This window comes from Octopus sinensis, linkage group LG6 (genome assembly GCF_006345805.1).
Source record: "Octopus sinensis linkage group LG6, ASM634580v1, whole genome shotgun sequence".
Classification (NCBI taxonomy): domain Eukaryota; kingdom Metazoa; phylum Mollusca; class Cephalopoda; order Octopoda; family Octopodidae; genus Octopus; species Octopus sinensis.
Genome location: NC_043002.1, coordinates 108,437,087 through 108,457,015, shown reverse-complemented (window position 1 = coordinate 108,457,015; position 19,929 = coordinate 108,437,087). Strand labels below are relative to the sequence as shown.

At 38.2% G+C, this 19,929-nt stretch overlaps 1 protein-coding gene across 7 annotated transcripts in view; it reads left to right on the top strand.

The window, feature by feature from the left end:
- LOC115212947 (pleckstrin homology domain-containing family G member 2-like) overlaps positions 1-19,929 on the top strand; it is a 412,633-nt gene that overhangs the window by 81,259 nt on the left and 311,445 nt on the right. For all 7 annotated transcript variants that reach the window (XM_036504203.1, XM_029781794.2, XM_036504202.1 and 4 more), the window contains exon 2: positions 1,979-2,057. In XM_036504203.1, the coding sequence (XP_036360096.1) occupies positions 1,979-2,057 (79 nt within the window). The remainder of the gene's footprint in view (positions 1-1,978; positions 2,058-19,929) is intronic.

Here is a 19,929-nt window from a genome sequence, read left to right as displayed (position 1 = left end):
AGTGGATTTGGTAGACGGAAACTGAAATAAGCCTGTCTTATATATATATGTGTGTGTGTTTGTGTGTCTGTGTTTGTCCCCCACCACCATCGCTTGAGAACCGATGGTGGTGTGTTTACATCCCCGTAACTTAGCGGTTTGGCAAAAGAGACCAATACAATAAGTAGTAGGCTTACAAAAAATAAGTCCTGGGTTCGATTTGTTTGACTAAAGGTGGTGCTCCAGCATGGCCGCAGTCAAATGACTGAGACAAATAAAAACAAACAAAAAAATTCCATCACTATTTTGCTATTCAGGCATAATGTATCAAGGAGTACATTATCCAATGTATTTGCCTTTTTTTTTACAAGATAGTAGGTCATGATTTGAGGGAGCTTTGGTTGTTATTTTTAATTGGTCAAACTGCATTGTTGACCTATAGTGACCGAGATTATCAGCATCAGTAAATATTTCCTGTTGTAGAAAACAAAAAATGCCAATCCCATCACTGCTGCTAGAGAAAATAGATTTACAACACCGCCCCTCAATTAAACTCTTACACTTCATCCCTCCAAATTTTGCTGATGGAATGAAATTCGTTTGTTACCACAGGGTGCAACGAAATACCTCCTAGGTTCACTATTCTTGGTAAACATTACAACAGTGAACACAATGTGCACCAGTTCGAATTGTAATGAGAAATAAACAACAAACCCATAAAACACAAACTACATGAAGACTCCATTTCCACATGTGTAACTCAACCAGCACCACACCAACAGCTGTATAAAAGATGGGAGACTTTTCTGTTGCCACCTGTGCAACTGTATAGTAATCCCTCACGATATCGTGGGTCACCTATCGCAGTTCACCTATCACAGTTCACCTATCCTGGTTCACCTATCACAGTTCATCTATCACGGTTCACCTATCACAGTTCACCTATCACAGTTCACCTATCACAGTTCACCTATCACAGTTCACCTATCCTGGTTCATCTATCACGGTTCACCTATCACAGTTCATCTATCACAGTTCACCTATCACAGTTCACCTATCACAGTTCACCTATCCTGGTTCACCTATCACAGTTCACCTATCACGGTTTATTATTTAAGCTTATGTCAATTCCTCCATGGTTTTGTTTTGCATTTATAATGAAATAAATATATATAAATTATAAAAATAATAAAAAAATATACTGTATATACTTGCTTCCCAACCACATGGTTCCAGGTTCAGTCCCACTGCATGGCACCTTGGGCAAGTATCTTCTACTATAGCCTCGGGCTGACCAAAGCTTTGTGAGTGGATTTCATAGATGGAAGCTGAAAGAAGCTCATTGTATATATATATATATGTATACATATGTATGTGTGTGTTTATTTGTGTCTGTGTTTGTCCCCCTCACCATCACTCGACAACCAATGTTGGTGTCTTTATGTCCCCCATCACTTAGTGGTTTGGCAAAAGAGACCATAGAATAAGTACTAGGCTTACAAAGAATAAGTCCTGGGTCGATTTGTTTGACTAAAAAGGTGGTGCTCCAGCATGGCCACAGTCAAATGACTGAAACAAATAAAAGGATAAAAGGAAAAAAGTACAGTACTGTTTCTACTTCTTGGATTTTCACCTATCGTGGGGGGGGGCTTTGGAATGTAACACCTGTGATAGTCATGGGATGACTGTAATTTAGTTGCTAAAACTTTCCTATAGAATATCAATGACCCCACAATGAAACAAAGAGTGAATACAATTGCTTGTGTGTTGTTGTTGTTGCTGTTGCTTAACCTCATAGTGGCCCTGATTGACTGAACCTATAATAAAGATATTACAACAGTGAGCATTCTGTCTTGTTTGTTTTTCAAGTATATGCATCTAGGGCTATGTCACCTGATGTAGCCTTCCTTCTGCCATTCACCTTTTATTTTACTGAATGAATTACATCTTTTTGCATTGATTTCCCTCAAATCTCAAACGTGATTTTCTTATTTGTCAGGTTCTTTCGAAATTGATTGAGGATTCTGAAAGTAACAACCGCGAATGGATTAATTACAATACAAAACAGGAAGATGAAGGTAAGGGCTTTAAAGATTTTTAACCCTTAAAAGAGATGACTGGACTGGGATGATCTATGAACCTGACACTTGTTGGGCTAGAGCAGGGCTTTTCAAACTGTGGGTCCCAATTTCAGTTCACTTCAAGATAACATTTTAAAAATCTTACACTGTGTGATAGTGTTTTTTAATGTCTTACTCCCTTCTCTCTCTCTTTCCATTTTTTCTTTGTTCACTGCTTCTTTTCCTACTAGTCTTTGTTTTTCTCTATCCTTATGACTTCTCCATTATTATTTCATTTAATTCTTTTTGTTTTTCTCTCACCTACTCTGTTACTTTCAGTTTCTTTCCTTGTAATGCTTTCTTTCTCTCTCAACTGTATCAACTCAATTGTTTTCATTAAAAATGCACACAGAAACAACGCTTCTCAGCAGTTTTCTGCTAGTATTAATAATAATCCTTTCTTGATTTTACCACACCATACACACATGAGCATTGAATGGAAAACACATTTATCTACTACACATGTGTGGAAAATCGGTGTGTGTTTGTTTGTGGTGTTGTTAGCTAACTCCTCCTACATCGTTTTATTGATTTTGATGAAACTTGACATGCGAGTAGAACTCATGTTTGCAAACCTCGTGACAAACTTAGATTGTTGAAAAAATTGATAATACAGCCCCTGTAAGGGACCTTTATATCTACCTCATATTACTAATTTTTTTTAAACACCCAAGGAAAATAACCCACACCACCCGCACAATATTTTTTTAAACGCTCAAGAGAAATAACCATTTCATTGCTTATGTTCGATTACTTTGAATATTGATTTTTGTGTGTCCAATTTCTAATTTTTCTAGACAATATTACTTTTTTACTTTATTTGACATGTGAGTAGAACTCATGTCTGGAAACCTCGTGACATACTTAGATTGTTGAAAAAAAATCAATGATAGGGCCGATCCAATGGATCCACCTATCTACTACATATTACTAATATTTTATTTAAATAACCTAAGGGAAATAACCCATACCACCTGCAGTTTTTAGCGAAGTGATCAATATTTGATTCTCACTATCAGCCAACCTAATTCTGCATTTCCTTACTCACAGTTTTGATCTGCTAAACATTATTATTGCACTTCCTTGATTTTAATCTCTTCATTCATACATTTCTATACATACATACATACTTTTTTGAATGCCCATTGCTCCAATAATTCTGCATTTTTACAGTTACAATTTCTCCATGACAATAGATAAATTTTTTTCCACAACGTATTTGTAGTGGATTCAATCCTCGATTACCAAATTTCACATAACACTTCAACAGCGCTTTTCTCACAGTAAAACAATAGTTTTTCTGTGAACTACAACCTCTCTCACCAACCTCCGACAACCTCTCTAGAAAACTTCTGATGACCTCTCTAACCAACCTCCAACAATCTTTTTTACCAACCTCCAAAAACCTCCCTCGTCAACCTCCAACAATCTCTCCCTCCTCCAGCTGACAGTTATTGTACTTTTTCATGATGGAAAATACACATTTTGTGGCAGTTATAATGAAATTGCTTTCTTATATCAGAGTAATAAGGCACTTCAATAGAATATCTTTACCCCCAGGAATTACTGGGTACATCAGCTACAGTTCTATATCTAAGAGATGAGGAATTAGGTACATTATTTATACTATTTACATTATTTATATTTGACGGATATTTCTCCTCATCTTGTTTGTTGTTAACACAATGTTTCGGCTGATATACCCTCCAGCCTTCATCAAGTGTCTTGGGGAAATTTTGAACCTGGGTTCTCATTCGTAAGGTATTTTTTGATGTTGTTGTTGTTGTTGTTGTTATTATTATTATATTATTATTATTATTATTATTATTATTATTATTATTAAGGTCACTGCCTCGAATTGCACATATCGTCAGCCACTAAGGGACATGCTCAACTGGTTAAGGTCAAACAACTGACAAGCAAATCTGTGGTATTGAGCAGAATATTTGCTGTAGCCCATCTTTTACACCAAGACAAAACAATGTACATGATAACACTTCCAATCAGTTAAGATCAAAAGCCATGGCAGTCTCTATAATCATTACTATTATCATCATCATCATCATTATCATTTTGCTAGCGCATGCTAATTTAGTTGGCAGGTATTTTATCCTGAGGTTTGGTAATGAGTCTCCTCAAATCACAAGAATCTTTCTAAGGATTCTTGCAGAATATAGAATGGTACATTCTTGCAGGTCATCAATATACGCCTCAGTTCCAATCTCTTTCAGTCTCTTAGGTAGCATTTCGAGTGTTGTGCCAAGTGCGCCAATTACCACAAGAATAATTGGTGTCTTGGTCTTCCACAGTCTCCACAGTTCTCTTATTAGGCCCTGATATTTCTCAGTTTTTCCAATTTCTTTGCTATTGACTCTGCTACCACAGGGAATTGTAAAATCTATGAACTCACACTGTTTGCTTATTTTGTCCCCTATAATCATATCTGGTCATCATCATCATCTTCTTCTTTTTCTTCTTCTCCTCATAATAATAATAATAATAATAATAATTATTATTATTATTATTATTATTATTATTATAGATCCATGCAGGAAGTGCAAACAATTGTTTTGACTTGTACGTCACACATATTGAGATGAGCATTGTCAATATCAGAACAATGACCACCCATATATCTTAATTTTTTATGTTTATTTTAATAGCCTATCAATGTATACAGTGAGTTTCTTTGCCCTAGGCATTGAGAAGACACTTGGTAAGAAATGGAAACAAAATTGAAAGAAGTAAAATTAATAATGATACCTACAAGGTTTTAGAGCATTGAATGCCGGACATAATAACCTTTATGAGGGACAAACAAGAGTGCCTAATAATTGACGTGGCAGTGCCACGAGAGCAACATATCATCATGAAAGAAAGAGAAAAGGTTGATAAATGTGGAGACCTGAGAATTGAGATCGCTAAGATGTGGCAGCTACGAGAGTCAAACATAAAGGTTGTCATTGGAACATTAGGTTCAATACTACCTGATCTGAAAAAAAACATCTGAAAACTTTCGAAATACCCAACAATCTAAATATATTGCAAAAGTTGGCATTACTTGGAACTGCACACATATTGTGTAAAGTACTGTCTGTCTGAGGTCCTTGTTGTGACTTGACAGACAGTACAAACCCCCGGTTGACACAATATCTTCAATCAACAACCTCACGATATTGTATACTGTGTGACTTCTATAATAATAATGATGATGATGATAATAATAATAATAATATCCCTGCAAGGAGTGCAAAAGATTGTCCTAACTGGTACATCACACGTATTGAGAAGAACATTGTCGATGTGAGAACTATTACTACCCATGTATTTTAATTTAACTTAAAAAAAAAAAATTTTTTTAAATGAACGAACTAATGAGTTTAGTTTAATGGCCTACCAATGTATACTATGAGTTTCTTTGCCCTAGGAGTCGGGAAGACACTCGGCAAGAAATGGAAGCAAATTTGAAAGAAGAAGAAAAAAAGATAATAATAATAATAATAATAATAATATAATAATAATAATTATAATAATAATTATTATTATTATTATTATTATTATTATTTTGATTAGATTAATTTTGGGATGTTACTCACACATATATTTATTCATTCCAGAGAAGATTTGATTTTAAAGAGTTGTTTCTCAATCTATTTTCAAAACTAAACTAGCATATTTGATGGCATAAAACATGCATGAGTGTATTAGATGCATTCCAATTTCAAAAGTGCACATCCAAGAACAAAAAAGGGTTTTACGGGAGTCTCAACTTGACATATAGGACCTTGCATGATTTTCGAGACATTTTTTGTAAAGAGTGTGTCATATATACCACTGGAAATCTTCATCTCAACAAATGTGTCAAGATATCTTATGATTTAATTTCGCAATGTGGAGGGAAATACTTCAACTGTTTATCACATAACATTTGAAGATTATCCCTACCCTTTTCTTTATACCCCTGTCCCTTACGTTAGACCCCTTGCCCCTTTCTTTAAATCCCTACCCTTTCTTCAGACTCCTATGCCTTTCTTTAAATCTCCACCCTTTTCTTCAGACCCCGTACCCCTTACTTTAAACCCCTGCCCCTCTCTCTAAACCCCCGCTACCCCTTTCTTCACACCCCTACCCCTTACTTTAAACCCCTGCCCCTTACTTCAAACCCCTATCCCTTTCTTCAGACCCCTACCCATTTCTTCAGACCCCTACCCATTTCTTCAGATCCCTACCCATTTCTTCAGATCTCTACCCCTTCTTTAGACCCCTTTACACCTGACAGATTCAACTGAAGTAATCAGCTTTATTTATTATCGTCTCCTTTTGTGGGTTATTTATCATCTTGCGTGAGATAGAGTTGAGAGGAATTTGGGTTATGTAGCTAACAATATTTTGGTAATATGTAGGTGGGTGACCCTGATATAACATTTGAGAGGAAAAAAACCACAAAATATGACCTTAAATCTTTTCAATGCATCCACTTGTCACACTTCCCTAAATTCCAAATATCAAATATGGTGAATGAATGTTATTTCTAGATATCATAAACTACTTTAAAGCGTTTTTTTTTTTTTTTTTTGTCACATACACGGGTTAGCTATTGTAGTTTCAATTCCTGAGCCAGGCAGTGCATCATGTTCTTGAACAAACCACTTAATTTTTGTTACTCCTGTTCTCTCAGCTATAAATAAGTCCCAGCAATAACTGGAAAGTTAACCCTGCTCCAGACTGTCATCTCATTTTTAGGGGTGGGGGTCATAATCTCAGTCACTTAATCACCATGGAAACCTGGTTACTCTAGCCTTAAGAGTCCTTATTTTGGAAATTATGATAAATCTTTCAGAAAGTCAGGAATTGCTGAAAAAAAAAGCATATTTATCCTTTTCTATTCACTTGCGATACTCTCTTACTCTTTTACTTGTTTCAGTCATTTGACTGCGGCCATGCTGGAGCACCACCTTTAATCGAGCAACTCGACCCTGGGACTTATTCTTTTGTAAGCCCAGTACTTATTCTATCGGTCTCTTTTGCCGAACCGCTAAGTAACGGGGACATAAACACACCAGCATTGGTTGTCAAGCAATGCTAGAGGGACAAACACACACACGCATATATATATATACATACATATATACAATGGGCTTCTTTCAGTTTCCGTCTACCAAATCCACTCACAAGGCTTTGGTCAGCCCGAGGCTATAGTAGAAGACACTTACCCAAGGTGCCACGCAGTGGGACTGAACCCAGAACCATGTGATTGGTAAACAAGCTACTTACCACACAGCCACTCCTGCGCAATAATAAACATTTTAGTTTTTTTTAAAAACTATAATATCAAATGCAAATGTGTGTGAAATATCAATGAACGATAATAGATGGGAAATGCGAAACAAAAAACCATTTTCAAAACAGTCAATATTTTTGTAGTTCAAAAATTGCGATTTATGACATAAAATGTCCTTTAGAATTAATAATGACGAACTTTAACCCCTTACCCGGCAGAAACGAATATATGCGTTTTGACCGAAATCGTTTTTTTCTATCTCTGGCGAGTTAACTCGTCAAAAGATAGACTCGCCAAAATCGACAGCAAACGAGTTCCTTTGTCTATTATAAACTCTTTTTTGACATATACGAGTATATTCGCTCACTTTATATATGTCTGGTAGTGACGATTTCTGCCACCTTTCGCTTGAGTAAGGCATTGAAGACCGAGTATGATTTAGTCACCTGGAGACAGTCGAAGGGTTGGAAGGCACATTTTATGAATAGAAGTATTCACTTTGTTTTTACGTTGTTATTTTTATACCTTTATATTATAACCCCACCATGTCGATAACCAAATAAAATAACATGATTTTTTGTAAAAGTATGATTTATGAAAAAAACGGGTTAACTCGTTTCTGCCCAAAGCGGTAATTTAAAATCAATATTATTGAATTAAAATTCATAATAAATAAGGTTTGAAATATACCTCGAAATCACCATTCAAAACATAGTAAAATAAAACAATTAAAAAATATGTCTGAAAAAATACATTTATTTTCAAAATAATTGTTGGGTAAGGGGTTAATAATGACGAACTTTAACTACTAAATATTGTTAAACACACCTCTACAAATGTGATGTCCATAAGTAATTCAATTTAGATACAAGGGACAACCAGCAGTGAGACTATTTTTAGCAGATCCCCAAATGGGGCTCATGGCAGGCAATGGGTTAAAGATACAGTGGACAATGCTGATGATGTAAAAAACTCCTTTCCAGCGTTGGGCCTCACAGAAGCAAAGTGGCTGATGTCGGTGGCATGCGAACAGCTCCTTTTAAGTGTTGGGCTTCATGGAGGTAATGACGAATGACCGAGACCTTGACATTATGTTGTGCTTGAGAAGAAGACCCATCAAGCCAAGTAAAATCACAGTCACGGCAGATACTGGTGTCACACAAATGGCACCCATGCTGGTGGCACGTAAAAATACCCATTACGCTTTCGGAGTGGTTGGCGTTATGAAGGGCATCCAGCCATAGAAACCATGCTAAAACCATGGTGCAGCCTTCCAGCGTGCCAGGCCTGGTCAAGCCGTTCAACTCATGCCAACATGGAGAATGGATGTTAAATGATGATGACACTTGTAAATGTGTGGTAAGTAGCTTGTTTACCAACCACATGGTTCCGGGTTCAGTCCCATTGCATGGCACGTTGGGCAAGTGTCTTCTACTATAGCCTCGGGCCGACCAAAGCCTTGTGAGTGGATTTGGTAGACGGAAACTGAAAGAAGCCCATCGTATATATGTATATATATGCGTGTGTGTGTTTGTGTGTCTGTGTTTGTCCCCCCAGCATTGCTTGACAACCGATACTGGTGTGTTTATGTCCCCGTTACTTAGCGGTTCGGCAAAAGAGACCGATAGAGTAAGTACTGGGCTTACAAAAGAATAAGTCCCGGGGTCGAGTTGCTCGATTAAAGGTGGTGCTCCAGCATGGCCGCAGTCAAATGACTGAAACTAGTAAAAGAGTAAAGAGAGTATATCAATGCTGGTTAATAAAATATCCAGAAACTTAAATCTTACGGAACCATTTTCTACACATGTACCTTTCCTAACTTGTAAAAAAACTCAAGAAGAATATATGATGAACCACAATACTAAAAACTGGTTTGCATTATACTAAACATAGGCGCAGGAGTGGCTGTGTGGTAAGTAGCTTGCTTACCAATCACATGGTTCCGGGTTCAGTCCCATTGCGTGGCATCTTGGGCAAGTGTCTTCTGCTATAGCCCCGGGCCGACCAATGCCTTGTGAGTGGATTTGGTAGATGGAAACTGAAAGAAGCCTGTCGTATATATGTATATATATATATATATATATATATATATATATAATAGGCGCAGGAGTGGCTGTGTGGTAAGTAGCTTGCTTACCAACCACATGGTTCCGGGTTCAGTCCCATTGCGTGGCATCTTGGGCAAGTGTCTTCTGCTATAGCCCCGGGCCGACCAATGCCTTGTGAGTGGATTTGGTAGATGGAAACTGAAAGAAGCCTGTCGTATATATGTATATATATATATTATATATATATATATATATATATATATATATATATATATATAATAGGCGCAGGAGTGGCTGTGTGGTAAGTAGCTTGCTTACCAACCACATGGTTCCGGGTTCAGTCCCATTGCGTGGCATCTTGGGCAAGTGTCTTCTGCTATAGCCCCCGGGCCGACCAATGCCTTGTGAGTGGATTTGGTAGACGGAAACTGAAAGAAGCCTGTCGTATATATGTATATATATATGTATGTGTGTTTGTTTGTGTGTGTGTGTGTCCCTAGCATTGCTTGACAACCGATGCTGGTGTGTTTACGTCCCCGTCACTTAGCGGTTCGGCAAAAGAGACCGATAGAATAAGTACTGGGCTTACAAAGAATAAGTCCCGGGGTCGATTTGCTCGACTAAAGGCGGTGCTCCAGCATGGCCGCAGTCAAATGACTGAAACAAGTAAAAAATAAAAAAAAAAAAAATTGTATATCTAGAGGCTAATGTTTTCTCTGAAGGTAAAAATGAGTAACTCAGATCTCTGATAAAGAACTAAAAACATTGAAACAAGCCTGAATGACCTGTTTTTCTAACCACAGAGAAAAAAACTTGTGATGGAACCATCTTCTTTTCATCCAAGATGAAGACCATCATCCCATGTGGCAGGCTTGACAATTGCTTAAGATTCCTCACAGCATGAAACCAATGGTAGCCGTGTTAACCCACAAATAAAATATATTTACATACACATGCATGCACGCACACACACACACACACACACACACACACGCATGCACACGTTTATATATGCTCACCACTTTCTGCTGTTTTGCCACCCCCACTTCACTATCTTGTACCTCTCTACTTTCCAATTTATTCCTTAATCTGTTACTTTAACTCTATTTCTCTCTGAAATTGTACAAGGAATGTCTCTGTCTTCCTCTCCAAATTTTTGATCATATTGCCCTTCATGTTTGCTTATCTCTTCCCCAACTAAATCACTCCTTCAACTCCAGTTTTAGCCCAAATTATTTTCAGATAAAGGGCCAAAACAGTGAAACATTATATTCCACAATCTTCAGGGCAAATAAACGTTTTTTTTTTTTTAACTTGCTGAGCCTTTATTGACTGATTTCTTTGATGCAAGCCGTTAGTGGTGTTCTCATATTCTCAATTTTACCCCCCCATCATCATCATCATCATCATCATAATCATAATAATAATAATAATAGAAAAATACATAACAAAAACACCAGGACTTACAAACACTTATAACATACAGAAAATTGCACTACTAGGCACTGCACACATCCTACGCAGAACACTTTCCATACAATAACCATCAGAGCATCACAACAAATCACAGCACATACCCAAGGCACACAGAGCTGCACTCGGTAGTGAAGTGAAAGCACGCTATAAAAATAAAACTACTGAACAATAATAATAATAATAATAATAATAATAATAATAATAATAATAATAATAATCTGTTTCCAAGCTGGCAGGGATTGGATAGTTTGAAGAGATCCAACAAGCTAGAGCAGGGGGTCACCAAGCTTTTTTTCATGGCAGGCCAAATAACTGAGAGAATGGTGAGCAAGGGGCCGCAGAACCATTTTGCTCAATTCTATGCAATAGTGAATACACAAAAAATAAAGACAACCAACATATTTATTAACTCAAAAGTTATCAAAGGAGGCAACGTTAGCAATAAGATAGTTATATTACACCCAGCGCGCACATATCCGAATCTCACAAACTAAACAGCAAAATTGGTGTCTAGCTTTTAAGATATTAATATTTGCTTTGGAATTTCTGCATCCAACAAAGAGAATTGCTTTCAAATATTCATCAGTCAATCTCTTTCGATGTGCTGACTTCACATACTTCATCATCATCATCATCATCATCATCGTTTAACGTCCGTTCTCCATGCTAGCATGGGTTGGACGGTTCGACCGGGGATCTGGGAAGCCAGAAGGCTGCACCAGGCTCCAGTCTGACCTGGCAGTGTTTCTACAGCTGGATGCCCTTCCTAACGCCAACCACTCCGTGAGTGTAGTGGGTGCTTTTTACGTGCCACCTGCACAGGTGCCAGGCAAGGCTGGCAACGGCCACGGTCAGATTGGTGCATTTTACGTGCCACCGGCACGGAAGCCAATCGAGGCGGCGCTGGCAACGGCCACGATTCAGATAGTGCTTTTACATACCACCAGTCCAGGGGTCCTGGCATCTGCCGGGTGCCAGTCATTTTTAATAATGTTTGCTCACAGACATAAGTTGTTCCAAATACTGATGTCATACCAGAAGCAAATGAATTCTCATTGCAGGTACTTACACAAAACATACAGTATGGCAGCGGTCTGGATGAATTGACCTTGCGGGCCGGATTCGGTCTGTGAGCCATAGTTTGGTGAGCCCTGAGCTAGAGGAATGTGTCAAGCTCTAATGTCTGCTTTGGCATGGTTTTTACAGCCAGATGTCTATCCTAATGCCAACCATTTTACAGCTCTAGCTCAAGTGAGGATACCAAATAACTTACAAGACAATACCCCTTAACTGAATGGAGGGGGTGGGGCAGTATAGGGGGGAGGTGGCTTTGTGCCAGTTGATGAGAGGCTAAAGTATGATAGACAGACTGAAACAGGTGTCTTGCTGTAGAGGAAACACATGGTTGCCTCAGCTAGAAAGGGATAAAAATTAGTGCTGATCTATTAGGGCAAACCCTCAAGGTACAAGAAGATGAATATAAGAAAGAATAGGGTCAGAGGATTGGAAAGAAAGGAGAAAGACAGATGGTTTGAGACGGAGACAGAGGGGAATGCAGTAAATGGGGAACAATAATTAAATATTATATTATTCATATAATATCTCTTAATTAATATACTATGAATAATATTTCGTTTTTGGATTTGGTTTGCAAGATTCTTTATATGAGTTCGTGTGTTGAAGCATATTCTGTTGTGTCTGGGGAGAGTCATTTTCTTTTTGTGCCTTGTAATGTAACACACTCACCGGTGAGTGTGTTACATTAATTAAGAGATATTTTAATGAAGTGGTTCATATTTTCTTGTTGAATTCTGGAAGTTTTATAAAGAGTGCATAGTTGATTATTTTTTGTACTTTATGCAAAGGTCATTGTTAACATTTTTGTTAGCTCACAACTGCATGCGTGAGTGTGTGTTGCTGTGACTAAGTTTGAGAGAGAGGAGATAGATAGATAGATAGAGAGAGAGAGTGAGGGAGAGAGAAAGCAAGAGTGAGAGAGATAATATATATATATATATATATAGAGAGAGAGAGAGGGGGGTAGAGAGAGAGGGGGGTAGAGAGAGAGGGGGAAGAGGGAGCGGTGTGTGTTTGGGTGTAAATGTTGAATGTCTGGCTGCAATCATATCGATGGGTGTTTCTTTATTTTTTAGCAGGTAAAAAAGAAAATCTGATAAGAATTGTATAAAAGTTAATAGAGCTATTATTTAGAGGAGACAGGCATCAAGCCTTCATTACAATTGTGGCTAAAATCCTTTCACTTACATGTGAAATGATCCCTTTTAAATTACCTACCTTCCTACCATCCCCCGCACCCCATCATCACTACAATCCTTAAAGTATAGAGAAGTCATCATGCTGGGGGTATATCTGGAAATCAGAGACTAATATGCTATTCCTGGCATCACCACTCGTTACAATAGGTATCACTGGTGTAATATTTCAAAGCAGACAGACTTTGGCTACTTCAGCCTATTGTTCATGGTCTGAGCTTTCATGCCTGTTCACTGGGTTACGGAACACCAAACAGCTATGTTCATTGTTAAAGCTGAAACAGCAGTCAAATCTACATTATTTACATTTGACGGATATTTGTCCTCATCTTGGTTGTTGTTAACACAACATTTCGGCTGATATACTCTCCAGCCTTCATCAGGTGTCTTGGGGAAATTTCAAACCTGAATTATTATTATTATTATTATTATTATTATTATTATTATTATTCAGGTCACTGCCTGGAATCAAACTCAGTATTTTGGGGTTAGTAGCCCGCACTCTTAACCACTACACCATATGCCCGTGAGCGAAGTGGTTAAGAGAGCGAGCGACTAACTTCCAGATTCTGAGTTCGATTCCAGGCAGTGACCTGAATAATAATAATAATGATAATAATAACAACAACAACATCGAAAAATACCTTAGGAATGAGAACCCAGGTTCGAAATTTCCCCAAGACACCTGATGAAGGCTGGAGGGTATATCAGCCAATACATTGTGTTAACAACAAACAAGATGAAGACAAATATCTGTCAAATGTAAATAATGTAGATGATTCCTCATTTCTTAAATATAAAACAGCAGTCAAATCTCCCTCAAATCAAACAAGAAGGTCACAATCACTAGTGTAGCTAGTGGGTGGCGGCAGCAGGGGCATTCCACCCTGGGCGACACTTTTAAAGGGGCGGCACTTTCCATTTTGTTGTAGGCTATAAGCCAGAATAAGTTATATTGGAATAATATGGCATGCGATAACTTCCGATTTTATAAAAAGAAACTACTGAAAATGCAGGACTTTTGGGTCTGCTATAGGCAATATGTGTTTTTGGTGGGGTCCAGGGGTGGCAAATGGAAGGGCCATCCTGGCAACACATACTCTAGCTACAATAGTGGTCACAAAGGATATTACAGGTTGCAACAGAAGACCATCCCATAAGTTCTTCTGCTGCATCCTGCCACTAGTGAAGTTAGGCAGATGGCAACAGTGTCTTCATGTAGCTCAGTGGTTCTCAAACCCCTTTTTTACCTATAGATCCCTTTGATCTCTACTTTACTCCAATAGACCCCTTATAGCCATTTGATGTTTAAAAAAATCCTAATATATTTTTATAATTAAATATTCTGTGTGTTTACTGATGAAACTTTTATCAAGAATGGTGAAGAGAGGGCTTTTTTTTTTCTGTGCTGCACCCTATAAAGTCCTAGATATCCCTAAAGAAATGGTTTGGTTACAGGTGGAATACTTTCCTTGCTGGTTAGTCTGGAGCAGGAAGAGCTGTGCCCGTGGGTTTTGTAGCTGTCCCCTTTCTGTGACTGAGAATATTAATGTTGTTAATATTCATTCTTAAATACTTGCAGGAAAAACATGAGCAGGAAGGGAACTCCAGAGAGAGAGAGAGAGACAGACAGACAGACAGAGAGAGAGAGAGACAGAGCGAGTGTGAAAGAGAGAGAGAGAGAAAATAGGCAGAGACAGAGAGGGTGTGACACAGAGAAACAGAATATACAGCAATAAAGACAGACAGTGAAAGAGAGAGGGGGAGAGGGAGGGCGAGCGAGAGAGAGGGAGGGTCTGCTATGTTTGTTAAAGGTATGAGCTGGCTGTAGGGCACATTGTTTGAGGGTGATGGCTGTTATATTGTCAAGACTGGTGGCCTTGTATGGGTTTTAAGTGATTGGAGGGCCTTTGACATTTAGCCATGTGGTGGTTGTGGTGGCGGTTGTTGTGGTAGTTGTTGTGGTGGTGGTTGTGGTAGAGGTTGTGGAGGTGGCTGTGGAGGTTGTGGTTGTGATTGTGATTGTAGTGGTGGTTGTGGTGGTAGTGGTAGTTGTAGAGGTGGTTGTGGTGATGGTTGTGGGAGTGGTTGTGGTGGTGGCTGTGGAGGTTGTGGTTGTAGTGGTGTGATAGTGGTAGTTGTAGTGGTGGTTGTGGTGATGGTTGTGGTAGTGGTTGTGGTTGTGGAGGTTGTGGTTGTAGTGGTGGTGGTAGTGGTGGTTGTGGTGGTGGTTGTGGCTGTGGAGGTTGTGGGAGTGGTTGTAGTGGTAGTTGTGGCAGTGGTGGTGGTGGTGATGGTGAGGATGGTGGAGTGAGAAGGAATAGTTGGGTATCGGAGTGAGGGTGGGGTGGGGTGTCTATTTACCTAACGTATTGCAAGTGTGGAATGACAGGCAAAAGCAGGCAACAAAAAGCTGAGGAAGCTGTTTTCTCTCTTTTTCTCTCCACCACCAATGCTGCTGCTTCCTAGAAACGACATCAGGGCTAAGGAATGGAAGAAGGGGGGGGGGGCAGCAATCACCCTTCATTCTAGTCTGGTTTCGTCAACATTGATTCAGGGTTAAATACCAAACAGAGACCCCGTTTCCTGTCACAGCAACCATCTTGTTCACTCACTCACTGATCGAATAGTAAACATGGGGGACAAATGTTTTTATCGAATGTCCTCAAATTCTTTACCTTTCCTTCTATTTGTTATTCTTTCTCATTTTTTTTCTATGATTATGAGAAATCTGAAGATCTCTCTCTCTCCCTCTTTGTTTCTCCAACTCCCCCCACTCCCTATTTCCTCATTCCCCACCTCCCTCTCTCTGCTCTTGCATTTCTCTAACCAATAATACTCTCATCTTTACCTCCCCCCTTACTCACTCAATGTATGTATGTATGTATGTATGTATGTATATATGTATGTATGTATGTCTGTATGTGTGTGTGTGTATGTATGTATGTATGTATGTATGTATGTATGTATGTATGATGTATGATGTATGTATGTATGTATATATTCTTTTACTTGTTTCAGTCATTTGAGTGCGGTCATGCTGGAGCACTGCCTTTAGTCGAACAAATCAACCCCAGAACTTATTCTCTGAAAGCCTAGTACTTATTCTGTTTGTCTCATTTGCTGAACCGCTAAGCTACGGAGACATAAACACACCAATATCGGTTGTCAAGCAATGGTGGAGGAACAAATACATAAATACATACATATATGTGTGTGTGTGTGTATATATATATATATATATATAGTAAACAGAAAATAGAGAAATATGGATCAACAACAATCTTTATATATATAAGACTGAGAATGTGTGTCTGTCTGTCTGTCTGTGTGTTTCCCTAAAACTTGAGAACTACACAACCAATTTCATTCAAATTTTACACATGCCTTACTTAGGGTCCATGTAGTTTCATGGGCAAAAAAAAATGTTCAACTTCTTGCCTAGAGCGAGCCCATAGCAATATCATATCTTCTCCACTATTTCAATATTATGTGTTAAAAGTGAAACAAAAATATTTCTCTATTTTATGTCAGATACTTTCACTTTAACAATAAAAATAATAATAACAATTGAATTGTATGTAGTAACTAATAATTAAAATCAAACTAAAGTATAATATAATCGTAACATAAAAAAAAAGTAAAAATAGCAATTGGTATAAGATTGCATCAATGACTTGAACTTGAATAAGTGGTTTCACATGAATGGGAATAAATTAAAAATAAAATTAGCGTGCAGAAATGGAATAGTCCAGATGGATAATAAAAAATTAAATTTTTTAAAGAAAAGACTCTTGTCTATAAAGTATACTATGTAGAGAAAAAAGATTGAACACCTGGAGGAAAGCACCTTTGAAAAGTGTCTTGGTGCAACTATGAAAGATATCTAATCAGAGGCGGTAAATTCGCCACAATAGAAGCAAGGTTCGAGTCAACGGAGCGTGCAAGGGAGTACTCGACTCGAACTTGCAAAGTGGAAATATTTTATTTTTACCTTTATATCTGGGACATAGAACGTCCCGGAAAAAATTTTAAATGCCCCCACCCCCCAGGTAGGCTGGATTGTAGCCACACTTCTATACAAGAGGGAGGACAAGATACAATTGATCGAAATTACAAGAGATGGGCTAACAATTCCAGTCTGTTATATATTTTGAGTATTGTTATCACTAGCGATATCAAGATATAACTTTGTATTTTGTATTTTATGTGTAGAAGTATATATATAGATGTACATGTAATATGTACACATATATATACACATATATACATGCACTAGCACTATGACCCGGCAATGACGGGTCTTTAATGCTAGTATATATATATATATATATACAGTCTGTTATATATTAGAAATATTAAAATTAAAATAACAATAAAATATCAATGATTAAGTAAATTGCAAAAAAAATAATAAAAACGTATATAATTGGTAGAATAACGACACATGTTTCATGGCTATATAAATCCTGTAAGTTTGGATTTATATTCCCTCAAATAATTATTATATATATATATATATATATACACACACACACACGATGGGCTTCTTTCAGTTTCTGTCTACGAAATGCACTCACAAGGCTTTGGTTGGTCTGTGGCTATAAAAGACACTTGCCCAATGTGCCATGCAGTGGGACTGAACCCAAAACTATGTGGTTGGTGAGCAAGCTTCTTACCACACAGCCATACCTGCACCTATATACATACATACCAATACATATACATACATATATATATATATATATATATATATATATATATATATATATATATATATATATATATATATATATATATATATATATAGGTATAAAAATTATATATAAAAAGGGACAAGAACGTGAAATACACGAAGAGACGACACAAAAAAAACGGACGGGTCATTCGAAGCCTTTAATCTTCAGTCAGGAACCGGATCATCATAGCAAATTTCGGCTGATTAATTCTGATATTGCTCAGAAATGGCCAGCCCCAATGAAAAACTAAGCTGCGAGCATTAGATTTCTTGGAAAAAGGAGCGAATGTAAACGAAACAAGGACAGAATAACGGACGAAGCCACACAAATATAAATACAAAAAACAAAAATAAAATTAAAAACAAGAATGGTAATAACAGGACAACAGCAGGTGTCTTATGACTTTAGACAAATTTAACTTATCTAGCAGGCGTGTTTTGAAAAAATGCCTTTTCGGCGGATGAAGACAATGTTGAACCGGCAGTGGTCACCAGCAGAATGGCTAGTTGATCAGCAGGTCACGTGAGAGTAGAGAGAGAGAGAAATCACAATATTGACCAGGTCATCAGATTATGTCATACACTGCTGGTCACAATGTACTTCCAATTCCGTCTTGATTGTGCCATTCTTTTCCATCTTGACCCAAATTGCTTGACCAAATCATCTTCCTGTCATTGTGAAGGAATTCCAAATGGCCTTTTCCAGTCTCTTAGATATTGTTCAGCAACTGCCTGGTTCCATCTGTTGTCTGTGGCCCTTGCAGCATGTCCAGCCAAGTGGAACTTGTGGTTTTGAGTACTTAGTGGTCACTTCACTCATTCCGCTCCATTCTTGGATTATCTCAATTTCAAATGTGCTCCTTTAGTGATAGATCTCATTTGTCTTTTCCTTGTTTCAGTCATTAGACTGTGGCCATGCTACCATAATAAATACACAGTGTACTGAATGCGAGGGAATGCAACTTTTGAGGCCAACCCCTTAATAACAGATTATGGTAGTTTTGACTTTAAGAGTCCCTAATAGCATAAGGTATTTACTTGAAGTAATGCCCTTAATATAAATAAATAAACCAAATTCGATGACTGGCACCCGTGCCAGTGGAGCGCTAACAGCTCCTTCTGAGCGGGATCAGTGCCAGAGCAGCTGTCTGGCTTCCATGCCAGTGGCACGTAAAAAGCACCATTTGAGCATGATCGTTACCTGCGTCACCTTACTGACACTTGTGCTGGTGGCACATGAACAAAACATTTGAGTGAGGTCGTTGACAGTGCCACTGTACAGACTCCTGTGCAGGTGGCATGTAAAAAACCACCATTTGAGTGAGGCCATTGCCAGTACCGCCTCACTGGCCCTCGTGCCAGTGGCATGTAAAAGCACCCACTACACTCTCGGAGTGGTTAGCGTTAGGGAGGGTATCAAGCTGTAGAAACTCTGCCTGATCAGATTGGAGCCTGGTGCAGCCAACTGGTTCGCCATTCCTCAGTCAAATCGTCCAACCCATGCTAGCATGGAAAGCAGACACTAAATGATGATGATATATATGTGTGTGTATGAATATATATATATCATCATCATCATCGTTTAACATCCATTTTCCGTGCTAGCATGGGTTGGACGGTTCGACCGGGGTCTGGGAAGCCAGGAGGCTGCACCAGGCTCCAGTCTGATCTGGCAGTGTTTCTACAGCTGGATGCCCTTCCTAATGCCAACCACTCTGTGAGTGTCCAACTGATAGTTTCATGCTTTTATGATACTTGAACAAGCATATTTATAAAATATGGCATGTATCTTAAAGCAATCTTTCAGGCTCTGTTTATGTGTTACATATAATTTTTAAAGACAAAAATGCCGGACAGTAAGAAAACAAGAAAAAATATGGGAAAAATATGAAGAAGGTTGGTGCAAAAAATATATATATGACAGGCTTCTTTCAGTTTCCATCTACCAAATCCACTCACAAGGCTTTGGTTGGTCCAAGGCTTCAGTAGAAGACACTTGCCCAAGGTGCCATGC